The sequence below is a fragment of the Danio rerio genome, chromosome 11 (genome assembly GCF_049306965.1).
Source record: "Danio rerio strain Tuebingen ecotype United States chromosome 11, GRCz12tu, whole genome shotgun sequence".
Taxonomy (NCBI): domain Eukaryota; kingdom Metazoa; phylum Chordata; class Actinopteri; order Cypriniformes; family Danionidae; genus Danio; species Danio rerio.
This window is the reverse complement of record NC_133186.1, coordinates 47358794-47386753: the sequence shown is the minus strand read 5'-3', so window position 1 is coordinate 47386753 and position 27960 is coordinate 47358794. Positions and strand designations below refer to the sequence as shown.

At 37.7% G+C, this 27960-nt stretch overlaps 2 protein-coding genes and 1 long non-coding RNA gene across 44 annotated transcripts in view; 2 read left to right on the top strand and 1 right to left on the bottom strand.

The window, feature by feature from the left end:
- The window catches only part of LOC137496744 (uncharacterized), a 46525-nt gene that overhangs the window by 3324 nt on the left and 15241 nt on the right, over nucleotides 1–27960 (bottom strand). For 2 of the 13 annotated variants that reach the window (XR_012387409.1, XR_012387404.1), the window contains exons 2-7: nucleotides 23515–24078; nucleotides 8858–9025; nucleotides 5731–5953; nucleotides 5105–5215; nucleotides 2812–3037; nucleotides 12–107 (exon numbers count right to left, since the gene is read on the bottom strand). This is a non-coding gene — a long non-coding RNA (uncharacterized lncRNA). Of the gene's footprint in view, nucleotides 1–11; nucleotides 108–2811; nucleotides 3038–3353; nucleotides 3419–5010; nucleotides 5216–5730; nucleotides 5954–6488; nucleotides 8524–8857; nucleotides 9026–9131; nucleotides 9265–19077; nucleotides 19115–23514; nucleotides 24079–27960 lie in introns of those variants that run through there. The other 11 variants (XR_012387408.1, XR_012387406.1, XR_012387401.1 and 8 more) reach the window with 11 other exon arrangements.
- Nucleotides 94–17156, top strand: tmc8 (transmembrane channel-like 8). Its single transcript, XM_009306333.4, has 16 exons — nucleotides 94–331; nucleotides 2844–3060; nucleotides 3341–3489; nucleotides 5058–5242; nucleotides 5796–5935; nucleotides 8364–8511; nucleotides 8876–9037; nucleotides 9521–9672; nucleotides 9764–9836; nucleotides 9923–9985; nucleotides 10111–10208; nucleotides 11066–11252; nucleotides 12070–12200; nucleotides 12276–12428; nucleotides 14605–14683; nucleotides 16055–17156. The coding sequence occupies exons 1-16, from the start codon at nucleotides 286–288 to the stop codon at nucleotides 16124–16126; spliced, it is 2055 nt and encodes a 684-aa protein (XP_009304608.2). The 5' UTR covers nucleotides 94–285; the 3' UTR covers nucleotides 16127–17156.
- LOC101886098 (Fc receptor-like protein 5) lies at nucleotides 17680–27569 on the top strand. Of its 30 annotated transcripts, none has more exons than XR_012387397.1 (10): nucleotides 17680–17735; nucleotides 17835–17861; nucleotides 19661–19917; nucleotides 20064–20357; nucleotides 20874–21143; nucleotides 23477–23770; nucleotides 23964–24098; nucleotides 25505–25529; nucleotides 25633–27129; nucleotides 27403–27569. XR_012387397.1 is itself a non-coding variant. In XM_073917203.1 (9 exons), exons 4-9 carry the CDS (start codon nucleotides 20288–20290, stop codon nucleotides 25715–25717), a joined length of 876 nt encoding a protein of 291 aa, XP_073773304.1. In that variant the 5' UTR covers nucleotides 17680–17735; nucleotides 17835–17861; nucleotides 19661–19917; nucleotides 20094–20287; the 3' UTR covers nucleotides 25718–27569. The 30 variants fall into 30 exon arrangements, 22 of the variants coding, with proteins under 22 accessions (XP_073773304.1, XP_073773300.1, XP_073773302.1 ...); XR_012387390.1 differs by having other exon boundaries at nucleotides 19661–19921; XR_012387391.1 differs by lacking the exon at nucleotides 17835–17861 and having other exon boundaries at nucleotides 19661–19921.

The window sequence follows — 27960 nt, the reverse complement described above, 5'->3', positions numbered from 1 at the left end:
CACACACACACCTTCATGTCTTGATTGTGCAGATATTATAAGTCGTCTGAAAGTCAGAGTTGGGCTGATGATGCGATGCGACACCCACTTGCTGATCACATGACTTCCTTTGTGAAACACAGAGAACAGACCAAGAGAACAGAAGTCATACACTGAAGCCTTTCTGTGTGTGTGTGTTCGTGACTATAGGAAGAGTGTGTGTGTTTGCGAATATGTGGAGTGTGTGTGTTTGTATATATGAAGAGAGAGTGTTTGTGAATATATGAAGGCACACATTGACATATAATGGAGAGAGAAGACAAGACAATCACTTTCCAGAGACTTCTATCAGGTAAAGTGTGTGTGTGTGTGTGTGTGTGTGATACTGTGAAAGTCTCCATCATTAATAACTGACACTAATGTGCTGTATATTGTATAATTTCTCCTTGTGGTTCAATGATTTATGGGTCATTTAGATGTACTACTAGAGAAAGTTGTCTTCCTGTTGTGCTGCTTCTTTAAGCGCATCATTAATATCTCAGGGGGCTTTTCCTGGATATAAATATCATCACATTTTGGCTTCATGAAACAAACAAATTTGCATTATTCTTGTAATCTCATCAAGTTAAATATGATCCATTAACATTAATGATTAATTAAATACATGAGCAGTGCTTCAGGAGGATTTTTTTCAAACGGTGGAGGTGGTTTAACATTTGATGGAGGAATCTTTGCAGGAAAGACCCCAATAAAAACCAATCTGCATTAGGAGTCAGTGCTTTAATTCATTTCTAGTGTCTGAGTGCATCAGTGCGCACTATCATATTTAAAGTTTATTAAATTGCTTAACAAAAAGGTCACTAGTTCGAGTCTCGTCTGGGTCAGTGGGTGTTTCTGTGTGGAGTTTGCATGTTCTCCCCGTGTTGGCGTGGGTTTCCTCCGGGTGCTCCGGTTTCCCCCACAGTCCAAACACATGCGCTATAAGGGAACTGATTAACTAAATTAGCGGTTGTGTATGAGTGTGTAAATGAGTGTGTATGGGTGTTTCCTCAGTACTGGGTTGCAGCTGGAAGGGCATCCGCTGCGTAAAACATATGCTGGATTAGTTGGTGGTTCATTCTGCTGTGGCGACCCCTGATTAATAAAGAGACTAAGCCAAAAAGAAAATGAATGAATGACTCAGGAAGGCAAAGGTCAGAGCAGGGACAGTCAGGAGCATGCAGGTAATCCAAAACGCATAGTCAGAGTACAGGTGAACGGTCGGGACAGGCGGGAAAAAAAACTTAAATAGAAAAACAAACTGAAGATCAAAAACCACAACAACGCCAGGAAAACACTTTGTGCTGCTCACTTACAGTTGACAAGACTCAGCAAAGAGTGTGTGTGTGTGTGTGTGTGTGTGTGAATGAGGTGTCTTTATAGTGCTGGTCCATCATGAGCTTCCAGCTGTGTGTGTGTAATCAAGGGGAATCAGGAGCTGGTGTGTGAGAGCAAAGACTTCTGGGATTTGTAGTTTATTTCAGTGGTAGAATTGATTGCGGGTGATAGTGCATGTTTTTTAGCGATCTTCACAGACTAGATCGCTGGTGATTCTCACAATAATATTGCTGTTGTTTTTTTTTTAAATGATAAACTTTTATATATTGTTTTTTTTTTTTTTTTTTTTACATTTTTGTAATACTTAAATTACCATTAAAACGGATTATTCTGATTATTATTTTATGCAAGGAAATATAATCTTTAAAAATATCTATTATTTATATATTATATGAACAACATAAAATAATCTTAAAAATAAAAAAACAAACATAAAAATAATATTAAATTAAATATGAACATGTTGGAATGAGTCGCTGTTGTCGTTTTAATTGTTCTTATTTTTATATTTTCATTTGCTGTATTCATTTTAACTTCAGTTATGATTTAACTTAGATTATTACATTTCATTATATAACATATAGCACATTTAATTTTACTATATATTCATTTTATTTCAGCTTTATTTCTAGTAGAAGAACAAAAAATACTTTATTACTAGTGATTTGGTTTTGTGATTTTATTATCTTGCCTTATTACATATCAATTTTATTTCAGTTTTTATTAATAATTTATTCATTTATTTATTTTATTTATCATTTATTTTTACATTAATTTAATAAAAATATTTAGTTCTAGTACAAAAAGTTAAATACACAGCATGTTCTCCCCGTGTTGGTGTGGGTTTCCTCCGGGTGCTCCGGTTTCCCCCACAGTTTAAACACATGCGCTATAGAGGAACTGACCAACTGAACTGACCGTAGTGTGTGTGTGTGTGAATGAGTGTGTATGGGTGTTTCCCAGTACTGGGTTGCAGCTAGAAGCGCATCCACTACGTAAAACATATGCTGGAATAGTTGACGGTTCATTCCGCTGTAGCGACCCCTAATGAATAAGGGAACTAAGGCGAAGAAAAATGAATGAATAAATTTTTGGTAACACTTACGTTGTGCTTGTAAACATTAGTTAATGCACTGAAGCATTAACATTTAACTTAAATAAACGTTAACAAAGATGAATAAATACTGTAATAAATTTACTGCTAATAAATGTAGCACTAAAGGTTGTTCATGTTAGAAAGTACAACATAAATCAATGCACAGTTCTTTTAAAGTGTTGCCAGATTTTTTAAAATTAAAAATTGTTGAAATAAATCTTGTTTAATTTATTGTGTGTATTGCCTCTTCTAGTTGAATCACTGAATGCCTCCTCAATTGTTTGTCGCTTTAGACATTGACTAAATGTAATTTAATATGTAAAGTAAACTTTGATTCAGCAAGAGGGGTTTATTCTCACCTATGTTTGTGTTTTGTTTTGTTTTTGTGCAGATGAGAGCTACAGCTCGGATCTGTCCAGCGACTCCTGTGAATATTATCAGACGGAGATCTTCGGCTTGTTGCCGAGCACACAGACTCATCGTCGAGCACACGCTGATGACATCACACATGATCAGAACGAGAGGCTGCGATTGGACAGAATCTGCTGGAACCCCAATGTGCCGCTCAGAAACCTGCCCGTCTGCCTGCAGGACAAGAGGGACATCAGGTGAGCACACAAACACACACACACACACACACACACACACACACACACACACGCATGCACGCACGCACACACACACACACAAACGCACACATGCACGCACGCACACATGCACACACATTAAAGAATGATCTAGTCTTTTTTAGTCTAAAGTGAAATTTAATCAAATTATATTTTATTATTATAACTTTGCATGTTTAAAATAACAAAAAAAAACTCATTAAAATCTTAATTAAAATCCTGGACAACTAAAATTAATGCAAAATCTGTTTGTGCCAATCAGAGATCGGCAGCACCTTCAGAAACGCAGCATTGGCTCCTGGGACGCGTGGAGGCGGAGCCAGCAGACCACAAGGCGGCGCTTAAAAGAGCAAGTGGGCAGGGCCGTGTCAGGACTGTTGCCATGGAGACACATGATCCATAGAATTGAAGGTGATTGTAGCTGCGTCTTAAATTACACACTATATGCTTATGCACTTATACACCCAAACTGTGTAGTGTAGTTTAGTGTTGTCCCAAATAAAACACTAACATGTTTTGATTAAACAGAAATTGAATCTGTTTCCCAGACGCAACTATACTATTTGTGTTTATACTACACTATGGTGTAGAATAGTACTTAAGCATGCGATTTGTGACGCACCTTGTAAGTGTTGATAAAAACTACGTATGAGACGTAAATTCAGAATTACAAAAAAATATATATTTTTGAAATGTAAACTCATAATTACAAACAAAAAAACTTTTGAGACGTAATTTCAGAATTCCGAGAAAAAAATATTTTAAGAGATAAAAACTAAGAATTATCGAAAAATACTTATTTTGAGATGTGAAATTGATTTTGAGAATCCAAACATAGAATTACATAAAAATGCTACTTCTAGGTGTAAACTCAAAATTACGAGAGAAAAAAATGTATTAGAAAGATTCAAACTCAGAATTACTGAAAAATACTATATTTTAGAGGTGAACTCCGAATTACAGGAAAAAATACGAGAAAATAAACATTTTTGAGAAATACATACATAGAATTACGTAAAAATGCTACTTTTAGACGTAAACTCAGAATAAAAAAACACATTTGAGAGATTCAAACTCCGAATTCTCGAAAAATACTACTTTTTAGTCGTAAATTTTTAATTACAGAAAAAAAACACAATAATTTTTTTTTTTTAAATACAAAGAATGACGTAAAAATACTACTTTTAGGCGAAACTCAGAATTACAAAAAACTTTTAAAAAAATACAAAAATAATTACGTAAAAATGCTACTTTTTGGTGTAAACTCAAAATTATGAGGAAAAAAATACATTTGAGAGAATCAAACTCAGAATTATCGAAAAATGCAACTTTTTAGACGTAAACTTTGAATTACAGAAAAAATACGAGAAAAACATTTTCTTGAGAAAAACAAAGAATTACGTAAAAATTCAACTTTTAGGTGTAAACTCAGAATTTCGAGAGAAAAAAAAACATTTTTGAGAAATCCAAAGTATTATGCAAAAATATTACTTCTAGACGTAAACTAAGAATAACAAAAAACCTTTTTGAAAAATACAAAAAGAATTACGTAAAAATGCTACTTTTAGGCGTCAGAATTACGTATAAAACACTTTTTTATAAGGAAAATATACATTTGAGAGATTCAAACTCAGAATTATCGAAGAATACTACTTTTTAGAATTTTTTTTTTTTTTTTTTTAGATGAAACTCAGTATTACAAAAAAAAAAAACATTTTGAGAAAAACAAAGAATTTCGTAAAAATACTACTTTTAGACATAAACTCAGAATTACGAGAAAAACACTTTTCAGAGCTACAAACATAGAGTTTCATAAAAACACTACTTTTAGACATAAACAGATAATTATGAAAAAAACACTTTTTTCAGAAATAGAAACAGAATTACCTTAAAATATTATTTTTAGACGTAAACTCAGAATTACAAGAAAACCTTTTGATGCTGGTTGGATGACAGGTTATCTGTGTATCTGTCCTCAGGTCAGTTTGGTGTGGGAGTGAAGGCGTATTTTGTGTTTCTGCGGTACCTGCTGGGTCTGAACCTGCTGTACTGTGTGATCATTGGTGGATCGGTGCTGGTGCCAACACTGGTGTACAGAGGCGAGTCCACTGAAACCCAGAATCCAGACTGGAGCTCACTGTATAAAGACATGTTTGTGGGATCAGTAGGTGTCTTTTACATTATATCTGCAGATTTTGGTGACTTGTTAGTTTGCAGTTCTGATCATGTCATTGATTTGTATAGATGCTACTTTTCACCTTTTTATACATATAAAAGTAGCCGCGACTTTTGATCTCACGATTCAGACTTTTCAAAGTGCAATCTTACAGTATAGCTCAAATTAAAAAACAAATTCATGCAAAATTATGGCCAGAAGTGTGAGATGTGAACTTAAAATTACATAAAAAAACACAGACTTTCAAGATAAAAACTTAAACTCACTCAAACCCAGATTTGTGCATAAAAAATTATTGATATAACCGCCTACTACTTGCAATGTATAAACCCTGAATTAGCCAACAGAGGTCAGAATTGTGAGATAATGGATATAGAATTGTGCGCATATAAATAAAAGTCTGTAAATTAAAATACACAATTTTGGTCGTCAGATTTACGCATGCCAACAGGGTCAGCGTCTGATGTTATCCTGACCGTAGTTTTCAGCTCCAACATTCTGCAGCTCTTCTTCTTCTCCTCTGCTGTGTGTGTGTTTTCAGGGTGTTCTAGAAAAGACTGCAGTCTTCCACAGTTTCTACACTCGTGGCTCTCTCAATGGTGCCTGTTTAAATACTCCACTCCTCTTTCTGCTCGGCATGGTCTCCATCATCTTCCTCAGCATCATCATGCTGGTGCGCAGGTCAGATCCTCTACTGTTCTGATAATACACTGATAATTATTGATTCAAGAAAACATGCAGTTGTTGCTCGTGACCACTAAGTGGCGCTATAACTATAGACTATGTCACAGGTGTCAAACTCAGTTCCAAAAGGGCCGCAGCTCTGCACAGTTTAGTTCCAACCCTAATTAAACACACCTGATCAAACTAATTGAGTCCTTCAGGCTTGTTTGAAACCTACAGGTAAGTGTGTTGGAGCAGGGTTGGAACTAAACTGTGCAGGGCTTCGGCCCTCCAGTAACTGAGTTTGACACCCGTCATTAGATTTAGTTAAAGGCTTCATTTCTGCTAACATAATTAACCAGTATAGAAATCTAATATGTATATGGCAACATAGGATATAACGTATACACATAATTCATGTTTAGATTTCACATTAATAAAAATATACTGAATATATTATAAATATACATACATTTCAAAATCTAACATTTTTACAATTATTGCTGCTATTATATATAATGTGTGTTCAAATATATTAGCAATAATTTAATACACACGTTCACACACTCACCGGCCACTTTATTAGGTACACCTGACTAGTACTGAGTTGAACCCGTTTTGCCTTCAGAACTGCCTTAATCCTTGCTGGCAGAGATTCAGCAAGCTACTGGAAATATTCCTCAGAGATTTTGCTCCATGTTGACATGATAGCATCACACAGTTGCTGCAGATTTGTCGGCTGCACATCCATGATGCCAATCTCCCGTTCCACCACATCCCAAAGCTGCTCTATTGGATTGAGCTCTGGTGACTGTGGAGGCCATTTGAGTACAGTGAACTCATCGTCATGTTCAAGAAACCAGTCTGAGATGATGGCGGCGTTGACACCATGCTCAATTGGTACTAATGGAGCCAAAGAAAATCTCCCCCACACCATTACACCACCACCACCAGCCTGAACCGCTGATACAAGGCAGGATGATCCATGCTTTCATGTTGTTGAGGCCAAATTGTGAGCCGAGCATCCGAATGTGTCAGCAGAAATGGAGACTCATCAGAGCAGCAACGTTTCTCAAATCTTCTATTGTGCAGTTTTGGTGAGTCTGTGTGAATTGTAGCCTCAGTTTCCTGTTCTTAGCTGACAGGAGCGGCACCCGGTGTGCTCTTCTGCTGCTGTAGCCCATCCGCCTCAAGGTTGGCCGTGTTGTGTGTTCAGAGATGCTCTTCTGCAGAGCTCGGTTGTAACGAGTGCTTATTTGAGTTACTGTTGCCTTTCTATCAGCTGGAACCAGTCTGGCCATTCTCCTCTGACCTCTGGCCTAATCCCAGTAGATCAGCAGTTTCTGAAATACTCAGAGCAGCCCGTCTGGCAGAACAACCATGCCACGTTCAAAGTCTCTTAAATCCCCTTTCTTCTCCTTTCTTGACCATGTCAACATGCCTAAATTCATTGAGTTGCTGCTATGTGATTGGCTGATTAGACATTAGTGTTATTGAGCAGTTGGACAGGTGTACCTAATAAAGTGGCCGGTGAGTGTATTTGGCCATTTATCAGATGTCCATATAGGGAGTTACATGGTACTGGAAAAATTAAAACGCCGGAAAATTTTTTTATTTAATGCATTTACTGCAATATATTTTGCATTCCCACAAGAAACTCTGCAATCACTCACAGACAATTTGAGAATGCAACTAGTAAAGAACTAATTAATGAAGTGATCTATTCATTTAAACGTAAACAAGTTTCTCAAAGAGCTTGTTTTGGAGTTTTTTACTTGCAAAACTCTGCAATCAAATGTGTTTCCCAGTAGAAAATAAGAGTTTTGTAAGTAAAAGCCAAGTTTCTATGGGGAATGCAAATGATTTTCAATTTTAGGGGAACTAACTCTTTAAAAAATGTGTAAAGCATCTTACGGCATGCAAACATTTTGCAAGGAAGTACCAATCGTCTTGAGGGAATGCATAAGTTTTGCAAGTAAATGCACAGTTTAATGATCTTAAAAGGACAGTTTACCCAAAATGAACATATCCTCATCATTTACTCACACTTTTTGTTGTAGGTTTTACACCTTTATGAGTTTCTTTCTTTTATTAAACACAAATGAAGATATTCCGAAGAATGTTGGAAAAAGCAGACATTGACATCAATAGTACAGACATACTATGGAAGTCAAGGGCTGTTATTTCTTCAGTTCATCTTCTTTTATGTTTAAATGAAGAACAGGATTGACATTTTTGGTGATCTGTCCCTTTAAGGGAACACAAAAGTTTTGTTCTGGAAACACCCTCAAATGCAGTTCACTAGCAACGCAATGGTTTGGCAGGGAATGTGATGTTTTAGGGACAAATGTAATGTTGGTATTGCCGTTTTCTCTCCTATCTATATTTTGCCCATCACCCTTCAGCATCCTCAAGCACTGACGTCAGTGTGAACTCTCTCTTTCAGGACGGTGGTGGGCTACAAACACTCGTGGATCACTGGCAAACACTTCAGCTCTAATCTGAGCTATAAGGTTTTCTCTGGCTGGGATTTCAGCATCCAGAGCCCTCAAGCAGCGTCACTGAAACAGAACTTCACCAGAAACGAGCTCAAGGTGAACAGCGACCTGTAGTATTATAGTAAATCACAGTATTTACAAATCTATTCATGACTATTGTGAACTGAAACATTCTTTTAATGAACTGTGGTACTTTTAATACTGCAGTATGACCTGACATGCTGTAATGAATACTGTAGTATACTTTAGTTTTTACCACAGTAAACAGTGTTGTATTGCAGTATGATATACCCTATAGATGTAGAAAACTACAGTATTGGCTCATTTGTTTATATTATTTAAATATTATAGTTTTATCTCCATGGCAAACAATACAATCACCACAACAGATGGATTACTACATCTACAGTATTTAACTGGCTGACTGAATGAATGTGCTGACCTCTGACCTCTTCTCCAGATGGATCTAGAAGAGCAGGCGTTTCATGCACGGGTCAAGCAGCGAACGCTCACACAGTGGGTTCGGCTCGTCCTCTTCCGGATCCTTCTGAACCTGGCTGTGCTGTGTCTTCTGACTGGTTCATTCATGCTGATTTATTACGCCATCCACCTGCAACAAAGTGTACACATACATGATATAAATGAACACGATTAAAGCTACACCATGCAACATTCAGCATAAAACTACACGTGATTTACATTGTTTTGGTCCACACCTGCTAAATTGAGATCTGAGAGTGTGTTAGTCAGGTGTGTGTCCTCCTCAAGCGTCTCCTGTGTGCAGCACTAGTGTCCTCCACATCTCCTTCTCCTTCTGTTGTGTTCTGATGTGATGCCTGACTGTTGTATCTGTGTAATACCTCTAATAATTTAATTAACATGGAGCCGCTCTAAACCTGCCGGAACTACTTTAGCTGTGTCTTTAATAACCAAACATCTTAGAATGCTCATCCGCCAATCAGAATCAAGCATTCGGCAGACACATACTATAAATATGTATAAACATTAGGCTGCAGAGTGTAGCTTTAATAAATGGTGTATATAATCACATTTGTTGAATGTGTAATGTCCAGCCGTCATTCTCTCTCTCTGTTTTCTTCTTCAGTGCACTGATGAATCGACTGAGTGTGTGATGTTGAAGTATTTACCTCCGATCACCATGACTTTGATAAACATCGCTTTACCGCGCATCTTTACTAAGATCTCAGAGTTTGAGGATTATTCACTGACGATCCAGCTCAACCTCACTCTCATCAGGTCAGACAGCTCTTTGACTCCGCTGTGTTATACAGTACAGTGCAGTATGTTCCTGTGGTGTTTAATTAATGTTTACTGACTCCATACACAGGAGTATTTTCCTCAAGTTGGCGTCTTTGAGCATCTATCTGTTCTTCTTCATTTGTGCTGATAAAGATTACCAGGTTGGTTCACAAACATTCGGTATGGAGATTACATTACTGTTGTAATGCCTCCTTTTTGTTTTTCTTATGTTTGTATTTGTTTTTAGTTCTGTCAGTTTGGCCAGAAAAAAAATACCTTGAAGCCCTCGCAACATAACAGCACTATCCTGGTAAAAAACTGAAGGACACATCATCAGTTCAATAAAATAATAGTTATTTCTATACAACAATGTGCTAAAATAGTCTGTGCTGACGAGATCTTTCAGCGTCCTCTTCTTGTTTGTGTGTTTATCAGTGCGAAGAGAACGAGTTTGGGAAGGAGATGTACAAACTCACCATATTTAACCTCCTGGAAGGTTTCTTCAGTGCGTTTTGTGTGGCCTACCCGAGAACGTGAGTTACTGTACTGAATTCCTTTGCCAATTCCTTCTTGAATATTGAATAATAATAATAATCAAAGTCGCTTAAAGGCAAGTAAATTCACCCAGCAGTCATCTTAGAAATACCTGTCAGATGAAACACCTATCAGTAGGCCCACACAGAATCTGCGCGCGCAGAATTCCGCAGATTTTCCGCAGAATTACACAGATTTCTGCAGTTTTTTTAGCCCATTATAAATTCTGTTTATTTACTTGAGTAAATGTGTAAATCGGAATTTATTCACTTTTTTTTCAGTAATTTATTACTTTTTATTTAATATATTAAAGTGTAAGTTATGAAACTCCGCTGGATACTCCCAAAATAATTCCGCAGAAATCCTCAGATTTTTACCAAAATTCAAATCATCAAATGACTCTGCTTTAATAATAATAATAATAGCTGAGGGGTGGCACGGTAGCTCAGTAGTTAGCACTGTGGCCTCACAGCAAAAAGGTTACTGGTTTGAGTCTCGGTTGGGTTAGTTTCTGTGTGGAGTTTGCATGTTCTCCCCGTATTGGCTTGGGTTTCCTCCGGTTTTCCCTAAAGTCCAAACACATACTCTATAGGGGAACTGATCAACTAAATTGGTCGTAGTGTATAAGTGTGTGAATGACTGTGTATGGGTGTTTCCCAGTACTGGGTTGCTGCTGGAAGGGTATCTGCAGTGTAAAACATATGCTGGAATAGTTGGAGGTTAACTCCGCTGTGGCGACCCCTGATGAATAAATGGACTAAGCCAAAAGAGAATGACTGAATAAATAAATGAATGAATGAATGAATGAGTGAATGACTGAATGCGTATTAGCTGATGACTGTGTTTTGTTGTGTAGGTTTCTGGTGGAGAAGTTCCCCTCCTCGAGGCTGGCGCAGATTTTAGGCAATAATCAGTTTGAGATCACCTTGAATGTGCTGGATCTGGTCAACAGTCAGACGGTCATGTGGGTCGGTGTGTTTTACTGCCCGCTGCTGCCCGCCATCAGCACCCTCAGACTGCTGATCCTCTACTACATCAAGAAGGTTTGATCCATCTCAGTACATCTGCATACACAGTCACAATTACTAGCCCTCCTGGAGAATTTATAAATTTTTATTGATGTTTCAAAGAAACAAGATTTGTTTTTCCAACACATTTTAAACATAATACTATTAATAAATTATTTAAAACTATTGTCTTTTGTCTTTGCCATGATGGCAGCACACAATATTCAACTAGCTATTTTGCAAGGTACTAGTATTCAGCTTGAAGTGACAATTAAAGGCTTCACTAGGCAGGTTATTGGACAACAGTGGTTTGTTTTGTTGACAATTGAATCATTTTTATACGGCTCCTACACAGGATGTAAAAATGTGTGTGTGTGTGTGTGTGTGTGAGTTTGAGCTGAGAATAACACAGATCATGTCCTCCAGCTCTCTTAAACTGACCCTGTCAGGCTTTGATCCTAATTGTGCATTTTGTTGACTGTCGCTTTAAATTCAAATAAGATAAAATAAGCGACATATTAAAAACAGGATTAGGGTTATCAGTGTGGAAAAGGTCAAATGTTGGCATCAGTGTGTGAGAATGCATCCGTCTATGGCAGGGGTGTCCAAACTCAGTCCTGAAGGGCTGGTGTCCTGCATAGTTTAGCTCCAACTTGCTTCAACACACCTGCCTGAAAGTTTCTAGTATACCTATAAGAGCTTGATTAGCAGCTTCAGGTGTGTTTATTGTGGTTGGAACTAAAATATGCAGGACACCGACCCTCCGGGACCGAGTTTGGACACCTCTGGTGTATGGAGACAGAATCTGAATCACACACACACTAATGTAATGTAATGTGTTTCTGGTGGTCAGTTCACAGTGATGCGGTGTTGTGCTCCAGCTCAGAGAATGTTCCGGACCGCCAGCTCTTCTGTGCTCTTCCACTTCACGCTACTGTTGGGTCTGTTCATGTCTGTGGTCACCCTAGTGGTCAACATCAACAGGTACTATAGTGACTGCTGGACTTTTTTGAGCGTTAATAGCATGTCTTCTTTCAGACTGGACTTTTCTCTCCTCAGGTTTAATCCGGGCGGCTGCGGCCCATTTAACGGCACCAGAACTGTGTTTGATGTGACGAATGATTGTAAAGAGATGCTCCCCAACTGGGCCAAGAGCACCATCAGCTACATCTCATCTGAAGCCTTCGCTTTCACTCTCATTCTGGCGGAGGTGTAAGTGTGTTTATTTCACAACAAGGGACAGTGTACATTAGTCAACGCTCTTCAAGATGACCCAAATTACCCCAAAGACTAGTTTTCATTGGTGGTCCCTTTGCTAGATGTCATAGTAATGTAATGTAATGTAATGTGCATTTATATAGCGCATTTACTGTGTATGGCCGTACACCCAAAGCGCTTCACAATCATGAGGGGGGTCTCTCCACACCACCACCAGTGTGCAGCATCCACTTGGATGATGCGACGGCAGCCACAGGACAACGGCGCCAGTGCGCTCACCACACACCAGCTATAGGTGGAGTGGAGAGACAGTGATCGAGCCAATTCGGTGGAAGGGGATGATTGGGAGGCCATGATCGTAAGGGCTGATAGAGGGACTTTGGCCAGGACACCGGGGTTACACCCCTGCTCTTTCACGAGAAGTGCCATGGGATTTTTAATGACCGCAGAGAGTCAGGACCTTGGTTTAACGTCTCATCCGAAAGACGGCGCCCACTGACAGTATAGTGTCCCCTTCACTTTTACTGGGGCATTAGAACTCACACAGACCACGGGTTGAGCGCCCCCTGCTGGCCTCACTAACACCACTTCCAACAGCAACCTAGTGTTCCCCAGTGGTCTCCCATCCAGGTACTAACCAGGCTCAGCCCTGCTTAGCTTCAGTGAGTAACCGGTCTTGGGCTGCAGGGTGATATGGCTGTGGCTGTAGTAATACAAATACTACGTCAAACTGAACACAATACTCAAATGAACAACAACAATATAAAACAACCACATCAGACAGTCTAGTGTTGATTGACAATGCTGATTATTAACCCTCTACCGCACGCATTTTGATACATTTATTATACTATTATTATTATTATTAATTACTATTAATAATTACTATTAATTATATTAATTATTATTAATATAATTACTATTATTATATTATTATACATTATATTATACTCTCTACTAGCCGGGCTTCCAGCTAACTCTATCAAGCCTCTTCAACTGCTCCAGAACGCAGCAGCACGAGGGGTCTTCAATGAACCTAAAAGAGCACATGTCACTCCGCTGCTCATCCGTTTGCACTGGCTGCCAGTTGCTGCTCGCATCAAATTCAAAGCTCTGATGTTTGCCTACAAAGCGACTTTTGGCCTTGCTCCTTCTTATCTGCTCTCACTTCTGCAGATGTATGTGTCCTGCAGAAACTTGCGTTCTGTGAATGAACGTCGCCTCGTAATTTCCATCCCAAAGAGGGAAGAAATCACTTTCGCTCACGCTCACGCTCAATCTGCCCAGTTGGTGGAATGAACTCCCTAACTGCATCAGAACGGCAGAGTCACTCGCTGTCTTCAAGAAACCACTAAAAACTCAACTATTTAGTCTCCACTTCCCTTCCTAATCTGCAATTGCCTCTCTGAATATACCACTAACTGTACAAAAAAAAAAAAAAAAAATTACTAATACTACTAATACTTCCCTTCTTAGACTTTACAGACCTGAAACTTGCCTACAGCACTTCTTCATTGTTGCTCTTAGTTGTGTAAATTGCTTCCTTGTCCTCATTTGTAAGTCGCTTTGGATAAAAGCCTCTGCTAAATGACTAAATGTAAATGTAAAGATATATATATATATATATACTGTATATAGCAGATGGTGGGAATTTGGCCAGGGACACAACCCTACTCTTTACAAGAAGTGCCATGGGATTATTAATGAGCACAGGGAGTCAGGACCTTATCTAATCCAAAAAACAATGCTCACTGACAATAGAGTGTCCCCTTCACTATACTGGGGCATTAGGACTCACATAGACCACAGGTTGAGCGCCCCCTGCTGACCACACTAACACAACAGCCAACAGCAACCTAGTTTATGTGGTCTCCCATCCAGACACTGACCAGGCTCAGCCCTGCTTAGCTTCAGTGAGGGAGCCCTCTTGGGCTGCAGGTTGATACGGCTGTGTCTGTATAGTCATGAACACACTTGTTTGTAGAGCAAGTAATTTGACGATTTTCTGACTGAGGTTTACTATTCCTATACTCATTTCTACCATAGAAAACTAAATCAGAAGTTCTAAAACAATTGCAAAAATAAGTGCACTTAAGCATTGCAGAATAAGGTCAATAACCACAATATTAATACAGGATTAACATTTGTTTGCATGCAACATTTGTTACAGTGTCATTCTGACGTCATATGTGTCTCGAGGACGAGCGAACCGTAAAACCATCGAGAGGCTGAAGGACATGCTGGTGATGGTGAGCACAACAATTATCTAAATACAGTCAATATACTTACATTGGTTCTCTTTCTAATAACAGATGTTATTTTGTGCTAACTCACATACGAATAAAGACAAATAGATGGGCGATATGGGAGATTTTTTTTAATCTTTTGTCATATTTTTTTTATTTTCATATTTTTTGTCAATATTGTTGGATAACAACATATACTTCAGTATATGAATTATTAATGCCGCCATCTTTAGAGACCAGCTAGTTAGTTCTGTGCAGGTATACCTCACTTCTCTGACCTAAAAGGTGCTCTAGTGACAATCGCTGAAGGCCATGATTTTTAGCCTCCTTGTTAGAGCAACCAACTCCCACGCGGAAGGTCGCCGGTTCGATCCCAGCTCGGAGCGAGTTGGGTGGTGTAGGACCAGCAGGGTTACATATACACAGTTGAAAACATAATTCGCCCTCCTGTTGTTTTCGTTTTTAAATATTTCCCAAATGATGTTGAACAGATTCAGGAAATGTTCACAGTATTTCCTCTATTATTTGTTCTTCTGGAGAAAGTCTGATTTGTTTTATTTAGGCTAGAATAAAAGCAGTTTTTAATAGTTTTAAAGCCACATTAAGCTCAAAATTATTCGCCCCTTCAGCAATATTAGTTTTAGATTGTCTCCAGAACAAACCACTGTTATACAATGACTTGTTTAATTACCCTAACTTTACCCTAATTACCCTAGTGAAGCCTTTACATGTCACTTTAAGCTGAACACTAGTGTCTTGAAGAATATCTAGTCTAATATTATGTGCTGTCATGATGGTGAACAGATGGGCTATTCATTTATTTTCTTGTCGGCTTAGTCCCTTATTTATCTGGGGTCGCCACAGCGGAATGAACCACCAACTTATCCAGCACGTTTTTACGTAGCGGTAGCGAATGCCCTTCCAGCCGCAACCCATCTCTGGGAAACATCCATACACACTCATTCACACTCATACACTACAGACAATTTAGCCTACACAATTCACCTGTACTGCATGTGTTTGGACTGTGGGGGAAACCGAAGCATACACATGCGAACGCAGGGAGAACATGCAAACTCCACACAAAAATGCCAACTGACCCAGCCTAGGCTCGAACCTCTTGCTGTGAGGTGACAGCACTACCTACTGCGCCACTGCGTCGCCGAAATGAGTTACTATACTTGCATATTCTAATAAAAAAAATAAAAAGAAATGAGCTACTAGAACGTGTAGAAATTAATGTTTATAAATACATATGTAATGTTGACCTTTGTTGAGCTGGTTTGAAAGATTAATTATTGTGAAACTCAAAACTCTTGTAGGAAATCCTCTGATGTTAATAATAACGTCTGCTCTTCTGCATTTTGTCTACAGTGCAGCTCTGATAAACGTTTCCTAGTGAAGCAGCACTCGACCATCATGAGACGCCGGCAGAGACCACGCTAACATCACAACAGGAAATTAAACACAATAGCATAAAACCAAAGCAGACGGCAACTTCAATAAAATAAATAAATAAATAATAAAAAATAGAATGAGGATAAACTGTTGAAACTATTGAGCAGAAATGATCTGGCTATCGAGCATGTTGAGGGATGTAAACAAAACCAATGGTCCTGATATATTTCCTGATTTACATTTTTAATTTCTAGAGCTTCTGAGAATCCAAACAGAGCCACATATGTATGAATAATGTTATGAAAGCTGTTTGAACATGAAGTTATGATTGACTTGCCTCCTGTTACAGCTATGAAATAGTTTAATAATGAGCAGGAGATGTTCATTGAAACGGTCTATAATAGATGGTTTATTATAACCCTGCTGTTTTGTGTTCTGTTGCTTTAAATGCTTGAGCTTTCTAAAGCAGATGTGGATTCTGATTGGCTGTCAGTATGTTAATCATATGCATTAGCCTGTGCTCTCTGGATAACATCATTTGCAGTATTTTATGGGTGTGGGCGGAGCTTGTTTGTGCACTTTGCAACTCTAACTTTGATTGGTGGAAATTTCTGCACTGCATCATGGGTAATGCAGTTTTTTTGCATACAATCTGTTGTTAAACATGATTATCAGTAAAAGTGAGTGAAATAAATGGGAACAAATAGGTCAACCGAAGCCAAATACAACTGACGGAGAAAGTCAGAGCTCACAATAAGTTCATCTTTAATGATTTAGGAGTAAAACAACTTACTTCTGGGACTGTTTAATATCAGTTTCCCTGATGTTACTATATTAATTTTTACTAATTTTATTTTAAGAATCCTTTTTTTTGTTGTTATATTCCTCATCCTTGGTGTGAAATATCAACAGTACTGTAAAGCATGTGTGTCTGTGATGTTTGAAACATTTTATATTTTAAATTAGTGTCGTATTTATTATATTTTTATAACTCATTGACAGTATTATCCACATGCAATAATTTCCTTATGCTTCAGTTTTTTGCATTTGTGTATTTTTCAATAAAGTGCAAGGCTTATTTCAGTTTCATTTATTTAATAATAATTTTAATTAAAAAAATATTTTGATATTTGTGTCACTTTTTCTAATCTTAAATATTTCAATGTGTGTATATTGTATGTGTTTGTTTGTTAAATTAAATGTAATAATTCTGTTCTGCTTTGAGCATTTATGTGCATGTGTATGTTGTGTTGTGTTTTTCAGTATAATTTATTTCATAATAGCCTTTTTGAATTTTTTAATAATGTTATAATGAAAAATAGTGTAACTTTAGTAGTAAACCTTAAAATATGTGAAATTTTAGAACATTTTATTTGACTTCAGTCGATGTTTATTTCAAGTAATGAACACGTTTTGTGCGGTTTTTGTGTACAATTATGTAAAAATGACTCCTTACGTGAAGCTCCATCATTATCTCTGATGAACACAAGATGAGAAAGACCTGCGGCTCGCTGATATCACACACACAAACATATACACACACATACACACAAATACAAACACACACACTCTCTCTTTTTTACTCACACACACACAATGTCAGTATGTGAGTGTATGATGAGCCGAAGCCTGTGTTTTCTCTTCATGTCACTTGGCGGTGAGTTAAAGAAAATTCACTACAGAAGATAATCCGCTAAATATTCACAAAGTTTAAACCTCACTGTATTTATGCACTGCATTCTCCTTTGTGTCGCAGTTTCATTGGGACCCGTGGCCAAAATCGGTACTCCTATTATTTCTTGATTTCACTAAGCTTGTGCTGAACGCTCGTTTAAATGTCTTTTTATTATTTTACAAACATTTTCTTGTTGTTTATTGCACTTTACTGCTGTTTTTTTCATAAAGTTTGTTCACATGTTATTTTGCATTGTACTTGTTTATAGAGTAACTAATGCATATAATTAAGTACTAAGTAATATTAATTACTACATGTATATGGCGAGGGTTGATGATGGTTGTTTAAAGTAATTTGCAAGTAATGATGCAAGATTTTTTGTTATTCTACAGTAGGTACATGCAGATCTGGCTGGATTATACATGAATATTAATCAGTTACTGATTACAAATTATATGGCAGAATGTGCAGTCGATATTAACTTCTTAAATTACTCATTTATGGTAGTGCAAATTATTTTTGTGCTCTTTTGTAGATTACGTTTAGATTACATTTGTGCTCTTTTGTAGAGAACTTATTGATTGCATTTCGATTACTTTTGTAGATAATTATTTTGGATTACATTTAGATTAATTTTGTGCTCTTTCGTAGATTACTTTTAGATTACGTTTTGATTACTTTTGAAGAATACTTATTGATTACTTTTACATTACTTTTGTGCTCTTTTGTACATTACTTTTAGACTACATTTAGATTACTTTTGTGCTCTTTGTAGAATACTTATTGATTACATTTAGATTACTTCTTAGCTCTTGTAGATTACTTTGGATTACATTTAGATTAATTTTGTGCTCTTTCATACATTACCTTTGGATTACATTTAGATTACTTTTGTGCTCTTTTGTAAATTACCTTTGGATTACATTTACAATACTTTTGTGCTCTTTTGTAGATTACTTATAAATTATATTTAGATTACTTTGGTGCTCTATTACTGTATACATTACTTTTGGATTACATTTACATTACTTTTGTGGTCTTTGTAGATTACTTATTGATTACATTTAGATTACTTTTGTGCTGTTTTGTAGATTACCTTCTGATTACATTTACATTACTTTGGTGCTCTTTTGTACATTAGCTTTGGATTACAGTTAATTATTTTTGTGCTCTTTTGTACATTATTTTTGGATTTCATTTACATTACTTTTGTGCTCTTTTGTAGATTACTTTTAAATTACTTTTGTGCTTACCCTTATCTGCCATCACATATATTGAAACAGGATAATCTTGTGATATTTTGACAAATAGAAAGTAAAAATACCTTCATTCTTCATCATCATCAAGAGCCTCAACATCATCTGTTTAAAGTGCAATGATGGACAGTCAATACTTCACAATAGTTCTCTGTTAGTGTTCGCTTAGAGTAACACTGAATAACACTAAAGCACAGCTGATGAGTTTAAAACATCACTTCATATTAGGTGCATTTAAAAAAACAACAAGATTACAAAAAACAATATTGAAGAACATTAAATTCACAACAAATATTTAAATATTTCATTTTAAAAACATCAGATAACAGCAACAATGTAAATGAGAAAATCACAAATGTATATAACAATTGTGAACAACTTATTGCCATTGTGTAAATAAGCAATCATGTAACTGATAAAAAGTAACAGTAGTCTGATTACAAGTATTTCTAAAAGTAGTTTAATTACATGTACTTGATTTTTTGTAAACCTATTACGTAATCTAGATTACATATAATCCGCTAATACTCTCTGACACATGAAACGAGTAATAATGACACCGTAAAATAAAGTAATAAGACATACTCAAAAGCTGCATGAGTGTTTAATAATGATCAGTGTGTGGGTTTGAAGTGTGTTTGTGCTCTACAGCTGGTTTGCATCTGAAACCGGTTCTCTCTGGACCCCGTCTCGCTTATCGAGGGTCTCAAGTCCAGTTCGAATGCAAAGTTCCAGACTGGCTTTCACCTTTAACCTTTGAACTCTGGAAGGACACTGAAGGTCTCATTGCAACAGAGCACAACATCAACGTGACCTTTGACCTTCAGGTCACCGAGGGGTCAGAGGGCGAATACTCCTGCAGGGTGACCAACGGAGGACTGAGCAGCAACACAATCCCCTTCCAGACAGTGAGTGAGTACACTAATACTGACAGTCTTTATTTTAATAGTGCGCATTATTAATGTACAAGTAAAATCAAAACTATGCATGCTTTAAAAGTCCCATTTCAGCACAGCGTGTATTAGTTTGTGTGTGAACAGTGTTGTGGTGTCAGTTCCAGTGTTGGGCGCTCGTGTATCTGCAGACCCACACCCGCCGCTGCTGTATGAAGGACAGAAGCTGGTTCTGCGCTGTGAGGTCCGGAAGGGAACACATCTGTCCTTCAGCTGGTTTCATAATCAGCAGCAGGTGAATCCGTCTTCAGGACTCTACCGCATCAATGCAGACACACTCACGGTGGACAGCGCAGGTGAACGGCATGCTGGGATATACTCCTGCATGGCTGAAAACCAGGTGACGGTCAACCCGAGATTCTCCAGCAGCCCCAATATACAGGTCATCGTCAAGAGTACGACTTTTGCTTTTAAACTAATTTTATTGTGGAAGAGCTTTAACCCTTGTGTGCTGTTGGGTCGTTTTCATCCACGTGGGCTGATTTTGAGTCTTAATTTGGCCATGACCTTCTGTGTGTTTCAGCAAATAGGATGATTTTAATGGACAACTCTTATTTTGACACATATTTTGGGAAGTTGCTTTGAAAATGTTCAAAAACTCAACAGTACACTTTGATTGACTCTCCTTTGGTGATGTTGGCGCTGTTTTCGACCCCATTGACTTCATTTATAATCACATTTATTGATTGCAAACTGTAAAAATTACACATTTTACCTCTTTCCATCAGGAAAAGCCAGCAACAATCAAGAATGCATGATGCCATGGCTTTACAATCAATAAATGTGATTATAATGGAGGTCAATGGAGCAAAAACTGCCCCAACATCACCAAGGGGAAGTCAATCTGAACAACACACACAGGTTAAACAGCAGGTGTGTTTATGTTTCAGTGCTGACGTTGTGTTTTTCAGAGCACATCTCTCAGCTGTCTGCGTCTCTGTGGGTGTGGTGGGACGGTGCCGCCCTGCAGGCCAACATCAGCTGTGCTGTGGCGTCTGGCTCTCCGCCGCTGCTCTTTACTCTCCTGCTGGACGGACGGCAGCTGGAGCAGAAACATGTGGATGCTCTGAGCTCCAGCTTCTCTGTGCCAATCCTTATGGGGCAAGATCTGGGTTCCGCTCGGTGTAGAGCTCAAACAGACACCCGGACGCTGCTGTCGGACCCTGTGCACTTACACGTGGGTGAGCGCAGTGATACTAAAGCCTAGTGCACACTAAGTATCGAGTTTAGTACCAATCAGTCCTGAACATTTCACAAACGTTCATTTCCAGCTCACATTACTAGCATCAACACTTGACAGAGGGCGTGTCTGAAGTTCAGCCTGACGTGAGCGTCATAGCAGCGTCAGCCAATTAATGTAGTCCACAATCAGCTACAGTATGAGCTGGGGTATTTGCATAAAGCAATCTGATTGGCTGACGCTTTTGTTGGCACTTGAAAAGTTTAGAAATTCCCAACTTCTGCAGCGAGCAACGCCACTGAAGCGGTAAAGATAGGATAAACGACCACCCAGAAGTCTGATCTGCACATCAGTATATTTATTGATATACCTGCTAGACATGCGGATGAACCCGTCTCATACAGCTCAAACTCATCACGCTAACTGTCTTAGTTAAGTCTTTAAAATAATAAAGATCATCAAATTCTAAATATAATAATGAAATGTTAATAGTAACATTTACAAATGTAAAATAATTTAGTATTGCTAAATTAATAAACTAACATAAAATCTAAATGCTAAACATCATGCTAATGCTAAATTAAATGCTAAATGCTAATTAAAATGAAAAATGTTGCCTTGCCAAATAACTGAAATAGGAATAAGTGATCCCTCGCTATAACGCAGTTCCCCTTTTGCAATTGTTTTGTGCAGTTTGACATGCTTTTTTTTCTGCAGCGCCTGTGTTCTGCATCTTGATTGGCTGTAGACCCATGTCAATGTCTGTGCCGTGTCTGTGTAATAGGTGCTGTGCAGGTAAATCTCACTCCTCTGACCTCTAAAGGTGCTCTAACAACAGATGCTAGAGGCCATGATTTTTAGCCTCCTTGTTAGAGCAACCGACTCCCATGCGGAAGGTCGCCGGTTCGATACCAGCTTGGAGCGGGTCGGGTGGCGTAGGACTGGAGGTGTTACATCTGTACAGTACAGCAGTAGTCCCCAACCTTTTTATCACCGCAGACCGGTCAACGTTTGTCAATTTCACAACGGACCGGTGTGGGCTGGGGGGGTTTGGTTCTTCACGTGAACACAGCTGCTGCGTTCGTGCATCCAGGTTAATCATGAACAACTCAGTGCGCATGCGCTAGTTGCACTATCGCGGTCTGATTATGTTTCAATCAAGGTTTATATGCATCATATACATAACATCTGTGCCAAACATCTCAACTGACGAACATATTAACAATAATACAACCGTATAGCCCAATTACATGTATGCATTGGCATGTTACAGCCCTAATGAGTATGATTATGTGAAACTCCATACAGATACACATTGCAATGATTTTGGGTTACTTAGCGATTCACACACACATAACGTTATATGCACAATCCTTAAATGCTCTGCTGATTTGGACTCTATATTACCTGTTTTATAGCTTTAAACTGTAAACAACCACCACTGCGCTATATTCTAGCGATCATTCTTCCCGCTTCGTGGTGGATTTTGACATAGTCCATTTAACTAAGATGGTGGGGGTGAGTGGAAGAATCCAAGTCGCGGTGGGAATATTTTCTACAGAAATAATTTATGATCTCTTTTATGGCCCGGTACCAATTGATCAATTCGATCGCTAGCAGTGTGACTCTGAAGTGTTGGACTATATGTTTGCAAGCTTTCTTCGAGACTGTCGACGAAACTTTCTGCACTGACAACGTCACCTGCAGTAGCATCCAAAAGGCAGAGGAATATATACTTGTATAGCCTGTCTCATGTGTATAGTTAAGTATAGAATATGTTAGTTATGAATAGGTTTTTTGAAATAGCTCTTATGTCCGGTGTTGTGTTTTTATTTATGATTATTTTATGCTGCCCTGCAAGACATGACATTTGGTTCCTCTGTATGTCCACACATGTAGCGGAATGACAATTAAGCTCAACTTGACTTGACTTGCTAACCATCACACAAAAAGCTGAACTTCTGGACATGCAAAAGGAAGGTAGAAGTTACGCTGCCGTTGGGAGCCATTACAGAATAAATAAGCGAAGCTCAGGTTTTAATTTTTGGTTTCATTCTGTAATGCTAAGATTTGAATTTGAGAGTGTTTAAACAGTGTGTGAATGTTAAAGCCTGTCTGAGAAAAGTCTATAAAGTGTGTAGTGAGGGGGTTTACAGCCTTAAAACATCTGTAATAATTGTAAAAAAAAAGCGGACTACTAAACGGATTTCGCCTATTGTTAATTTTAGAACAATCTCCTGCGATTAATGAGGGGTACACTGATGCACTGACACTAATGAACTGAAAACCTTAATACTAGTATCTAAAATCTCTCTGTTAACCCATGTGTGTCAGTTCCTGTAGGTGGCGCTGTGCATGTGATGCTGACGTACCTCCATGACGTCAATGCGATGACAGAAGCTGCTCTTCTCAAATGCGTCCCAGAAAGAGGAACGTTCCCCCAGTTCTCCTGGTCTGTGAACCATTCCTCCCTTCCAGCAGGGGGCGACGCTCACGCTGTCAGTGATCGCGGACAGATCTTAATCCTCACTGATATTAACTCTGGCTATTATCGATGCTGTGTACGGGACAGTTTCAACGAGAGCTCCGTCTGGCTGGAGAGTGCAGAAGTCTTCGTTCAGAGGACAGGTGAGCGATTTACATTCATTCGTTCATTTTCTTTTCGGCCTAGTCCTTTTATTAATCTGGGGTCACCACAGCGGGATGAACCGCCAACTTATCCAGCATATGTTTTACGCAGCAGATGCCCTTCCAGCTGCAACCCATCACTGGGGAACATCCATACACTCCAGCTGATGGTGTTTCTGTATGTTCTTTACAGATCCTGCATTGCCGTCGATGGAGGTCATCGCATTAGTCTTCTGTGGTTTTCTGTCGATGGTGATCGTCGGAGGCTCAATTTTTATGTTCTGGAACATCGAGCGTAAAAACCACACCTGCAAACAGCACAGCAATCGTCAGTTCACACTTATACTATTTAGTTTTCAGTTTTTTCAATTTCAGTTTTCTTTATTTAATATTTTTTAATCTAATATGCTTATATTTTTAATCGAATACACTTGTTTTTCAGCCCAAACTCACAAGAAAACATTAATATTTTACGTATTGTCAGAAAAGTGTCTGATTTGTATAAATTGATATGATTTATTTGTATGAAAAAGTGGAGTTTTTAAAGTATCCCAGCAGGCACACAACATAAGACGTTATTATTAGGTTAGATTTAGATCATGACGTCAGGTGACCAAAATTCAACGTCTAGTCAGCGTCTAAGGACAATGTTATTTTGACGTCCAATAACGACATCAAATTACGTTGATTTTTGGTTGATTTTAGGTTGTGTTGGAAAATGACCAAAATCCTACATCTGATAGACGTCACAGTGGTAGCGTCCATACAACGTAACATGATAAGACGTTGATATGTGGTTGATTTTAGGTTGAACATTGAACATTGACGTTGGCCTGCCGTTGAGTTGTGATGTCAACCCTATTTTCATTTCCAAACAAAATCTAACGTCTCCATGACGTTGGGGTACGTTAGGGTACAACATCAATATGACGTCATGTTGATGTCCTGTGCCTGCAGGGATAAACCTAAACCAACCCCTCACTGTGGGATGAGCAGATTGTACTAAAATGTATGAATGAGATTGTACTAATTATATTAATTAGCCACTATCAAACAGTTACGATTGTTGTTGTTTTTAGCCATTTAGAAATGGATTTTTAATTAGTTTAGTTTTTTATGTTTATTTCTGTTTTAGCTTAGTTTATTTCCAGTTACTAACGTCAGTGCTGTTTGTTGACAAGGCCACATTTTTAAAATTCAGTTAGAGTTTATGATATTGAAATATTATTGGTCACACGTTACAAAAAGGTTCATTAGTTAATGTTAATTAATGCATTTACTAACATGAACAAACAGTAAACAATACATTTACTGCTGTATTTGTTCATGTTAGACAATGTTAGTTAATGAAAATACAGTAGTTCATTGTTAGTTCATGTTAACTCATGGTGGATTAACTAATGTTGACAAGCATTGACTTGGAGGTAAATAATGCATTAGTAAATGTTCAATTCTGATTAATAAATGCTGTACATGTGTTGTTCATGATTAGTTCATGTTAGTAAATGCATTAACTAATGAACCTTATTGTAAAGTGTTACCCTATTATTTTAGTTCTGTTGTTCTTAATTGTGTTTGGTTTTTAAATTTTTTATTAGATTTTGTCATAATCTTTTTGGTTAAATATTACTGTTTAGATCCAATTTGTTTATTAATTTCCATATGTTTAGAATTTGTCAGTTTTAAGAGTGTTTTCACGGTTAATTTTGATGCTTTTCTCTCTTCATTTGTCAGAGTGTGTCCAAACTGACCGTGTAATGTGAGTTTTCCTATAGTGTATTTATTTTTATCTTATGACATATTCTTTGTGTTATTTGTATATTATGGTCTACATTAAAGTTTTCCTCTTGTGTTGACCTCAGCAGTGTGAACGCTCCAGCAGCTGATGTTTCCCCGGAACCACAAACTCTGGAAATGAAAGCTGTTATCATGGAATTTGAGGCATAAAGCCGAGCTGGAGGACAGAATGCAGCAGTTTAACTTCACCCTCAACACACGTCTGGAATCAATTCGACAACATCAACTGTTTACAAAAACCATTAAAGGAAAATTTGTATATCACTGTTGTTGGGATACAGAGAACTGGTGTATTTTTGGACCAGTATGTAATTGGGTCAATAGACTACCAATAAGCTTCAGGATAAACGGTACCAATAATTGCACTGCTTTGTCTTTGAATACTTTGCTGTTAATTACAAACTAAAACTTGCTGCTTATTATTTTACAACTCTAAATAATGTCTGCGAATGCAACATGAATGCAGTATACTGCAAAAAAACCTTGAGTTTTTGTCTTGTTTCTAGTCCAAATATCTAATAATATTCTTAAATCAAGAAGCATTTTCTAGCATTTTATTTCAAGAAGCAAAAAATGTTGTCTTGTTTTTAGAAATAGTAAGTCAAAACTGAGTTTTTTCTTAAAACATGCAAAATAATCTAACAATGGAGTAAGATAAATAATCTAGTTTTCACTTTGAAATACGTTGATTTACTCACTGTATTATTTTGCTTATTTCTGACATATTTCTGAATACTTCTTGCTTGTCTAGAAAATGCTTCGAGTTATTAATTTTAGGATATTTGGACTCAAAATAAGACAAATGCTACACAATTTTTGCAGTGTGTAGCATGAATAAAGGTGGCAACGTTATACAAGAAAACATTTACTAACAAAAACAAGCATCCAACTCAAGTGAGGAACAGGATTTATTTCTCCATCCTTATGTTAGCATGCAGCTGTTTGTAAACTGTGCTAAAGCTGAACAGTTTTTAAGAGATGATGACATGTTCAACATATCCTTGCATCAACTTATAGAGAATAATGTTGAAAACTTTATCGATAAGAACCAGTATTAATATGCTGTATCCATATCGGTATATCCACACTGTTGTCATGTTAGCATACGGTTTTGAAGGCCTTCATTAGCAGATTCAGGTGTGTTTTATTACAGTAGGATTAGAGATAAACCCGTCCAACAACTGTGACATCTTTGATCTCGTGTTTTTTAATTTTACATAGGTTTTTTGAGATTGTAAAGCTTTAATATAATAAATAATTGTAAAATTCACCGAATTTTGTTTGCTTGGAAAATTGATAATAAAAAATATTTAAAAAGCATGTTGTTGCGATGGGGGGGCTTTGGGGGCTTAAGCCCCTGATGTAGTGTCAAAAACCCCTGATCTTTTGGATTATGTCACTCTTAAATAAAAATAGGTTGTATAACATTTATTGTGTTATCCAAGTACTTAAAATGAGCGCATACATCACGCGCATTGCACTTAGCGCAGGGTTTGTGTCGTCCCTCCACAGTGTTCATTCATTATTTGGAGGAGCTGAAGCTGATGAGGCCAAACTGAATAGCTTTAACGCCCCATTCACACGGGGCGTCAGCGTCATTGCTTCCTATTCACTTTGAATTGGTGGCGTCAGGCGTTGTCGAACTGCATTGTGGATCCGTAGGCGCTGCTTTAGAGGCGTTGTTCGCTGCAGAAGTCGGGACTAGCTCAATTTTTCAAGCGCCGAAGGAAGCGTCAGCCAATCAGATCACTGTATGCAAATACACCAGCTAGACAGTGCTATTGCTGACTGAATTTCATTGGCTGACGTTTCTATTAATTCTATGATCGCTTCAGCCCCAACTTCAAACATGCCTTCAGTCAAGCGTTGACGCTGAAGCCCCGTGTAAATGAGGCGTAACTACTGATGAAGCTTAATATTTGTTTTCACAGAATAAGTTATGTGCAGTTTTGGTGAAATAAAATAACTGTAATCAATAAAATGTGCGTCATATAAATGTAAATACATGCGAATTAGTGAGAATTTTTTTTTTATTGTACTAGCTTTCTAGGTATGATGTAAATATGTAGACATAATTATCTAGATATGATAAAGCCAGTCGCATCTGTTTCTGTAATAGTTAAATCACAGTCAGTTCATGTGCTTAAAATGCCACTAAATTCAGTATTTAAATCTCATTATTTAAGTTACAAATTAGGCAAATAACTGCAAAAAGGTACTTTTGAGAAAAAAATAACCAGCTTTTTCACCAGGCTGGCTACAGGCCTGATAATTAACATTAGTTTGGTTAGTTGGTTCCTTAACCATTGCTAATTGTTTTAATCCAATGCTCCTGCAGTGAATGTCCTTTAAACACCACTAACTTAATAAGTTTGTATTACAGTGCATATATT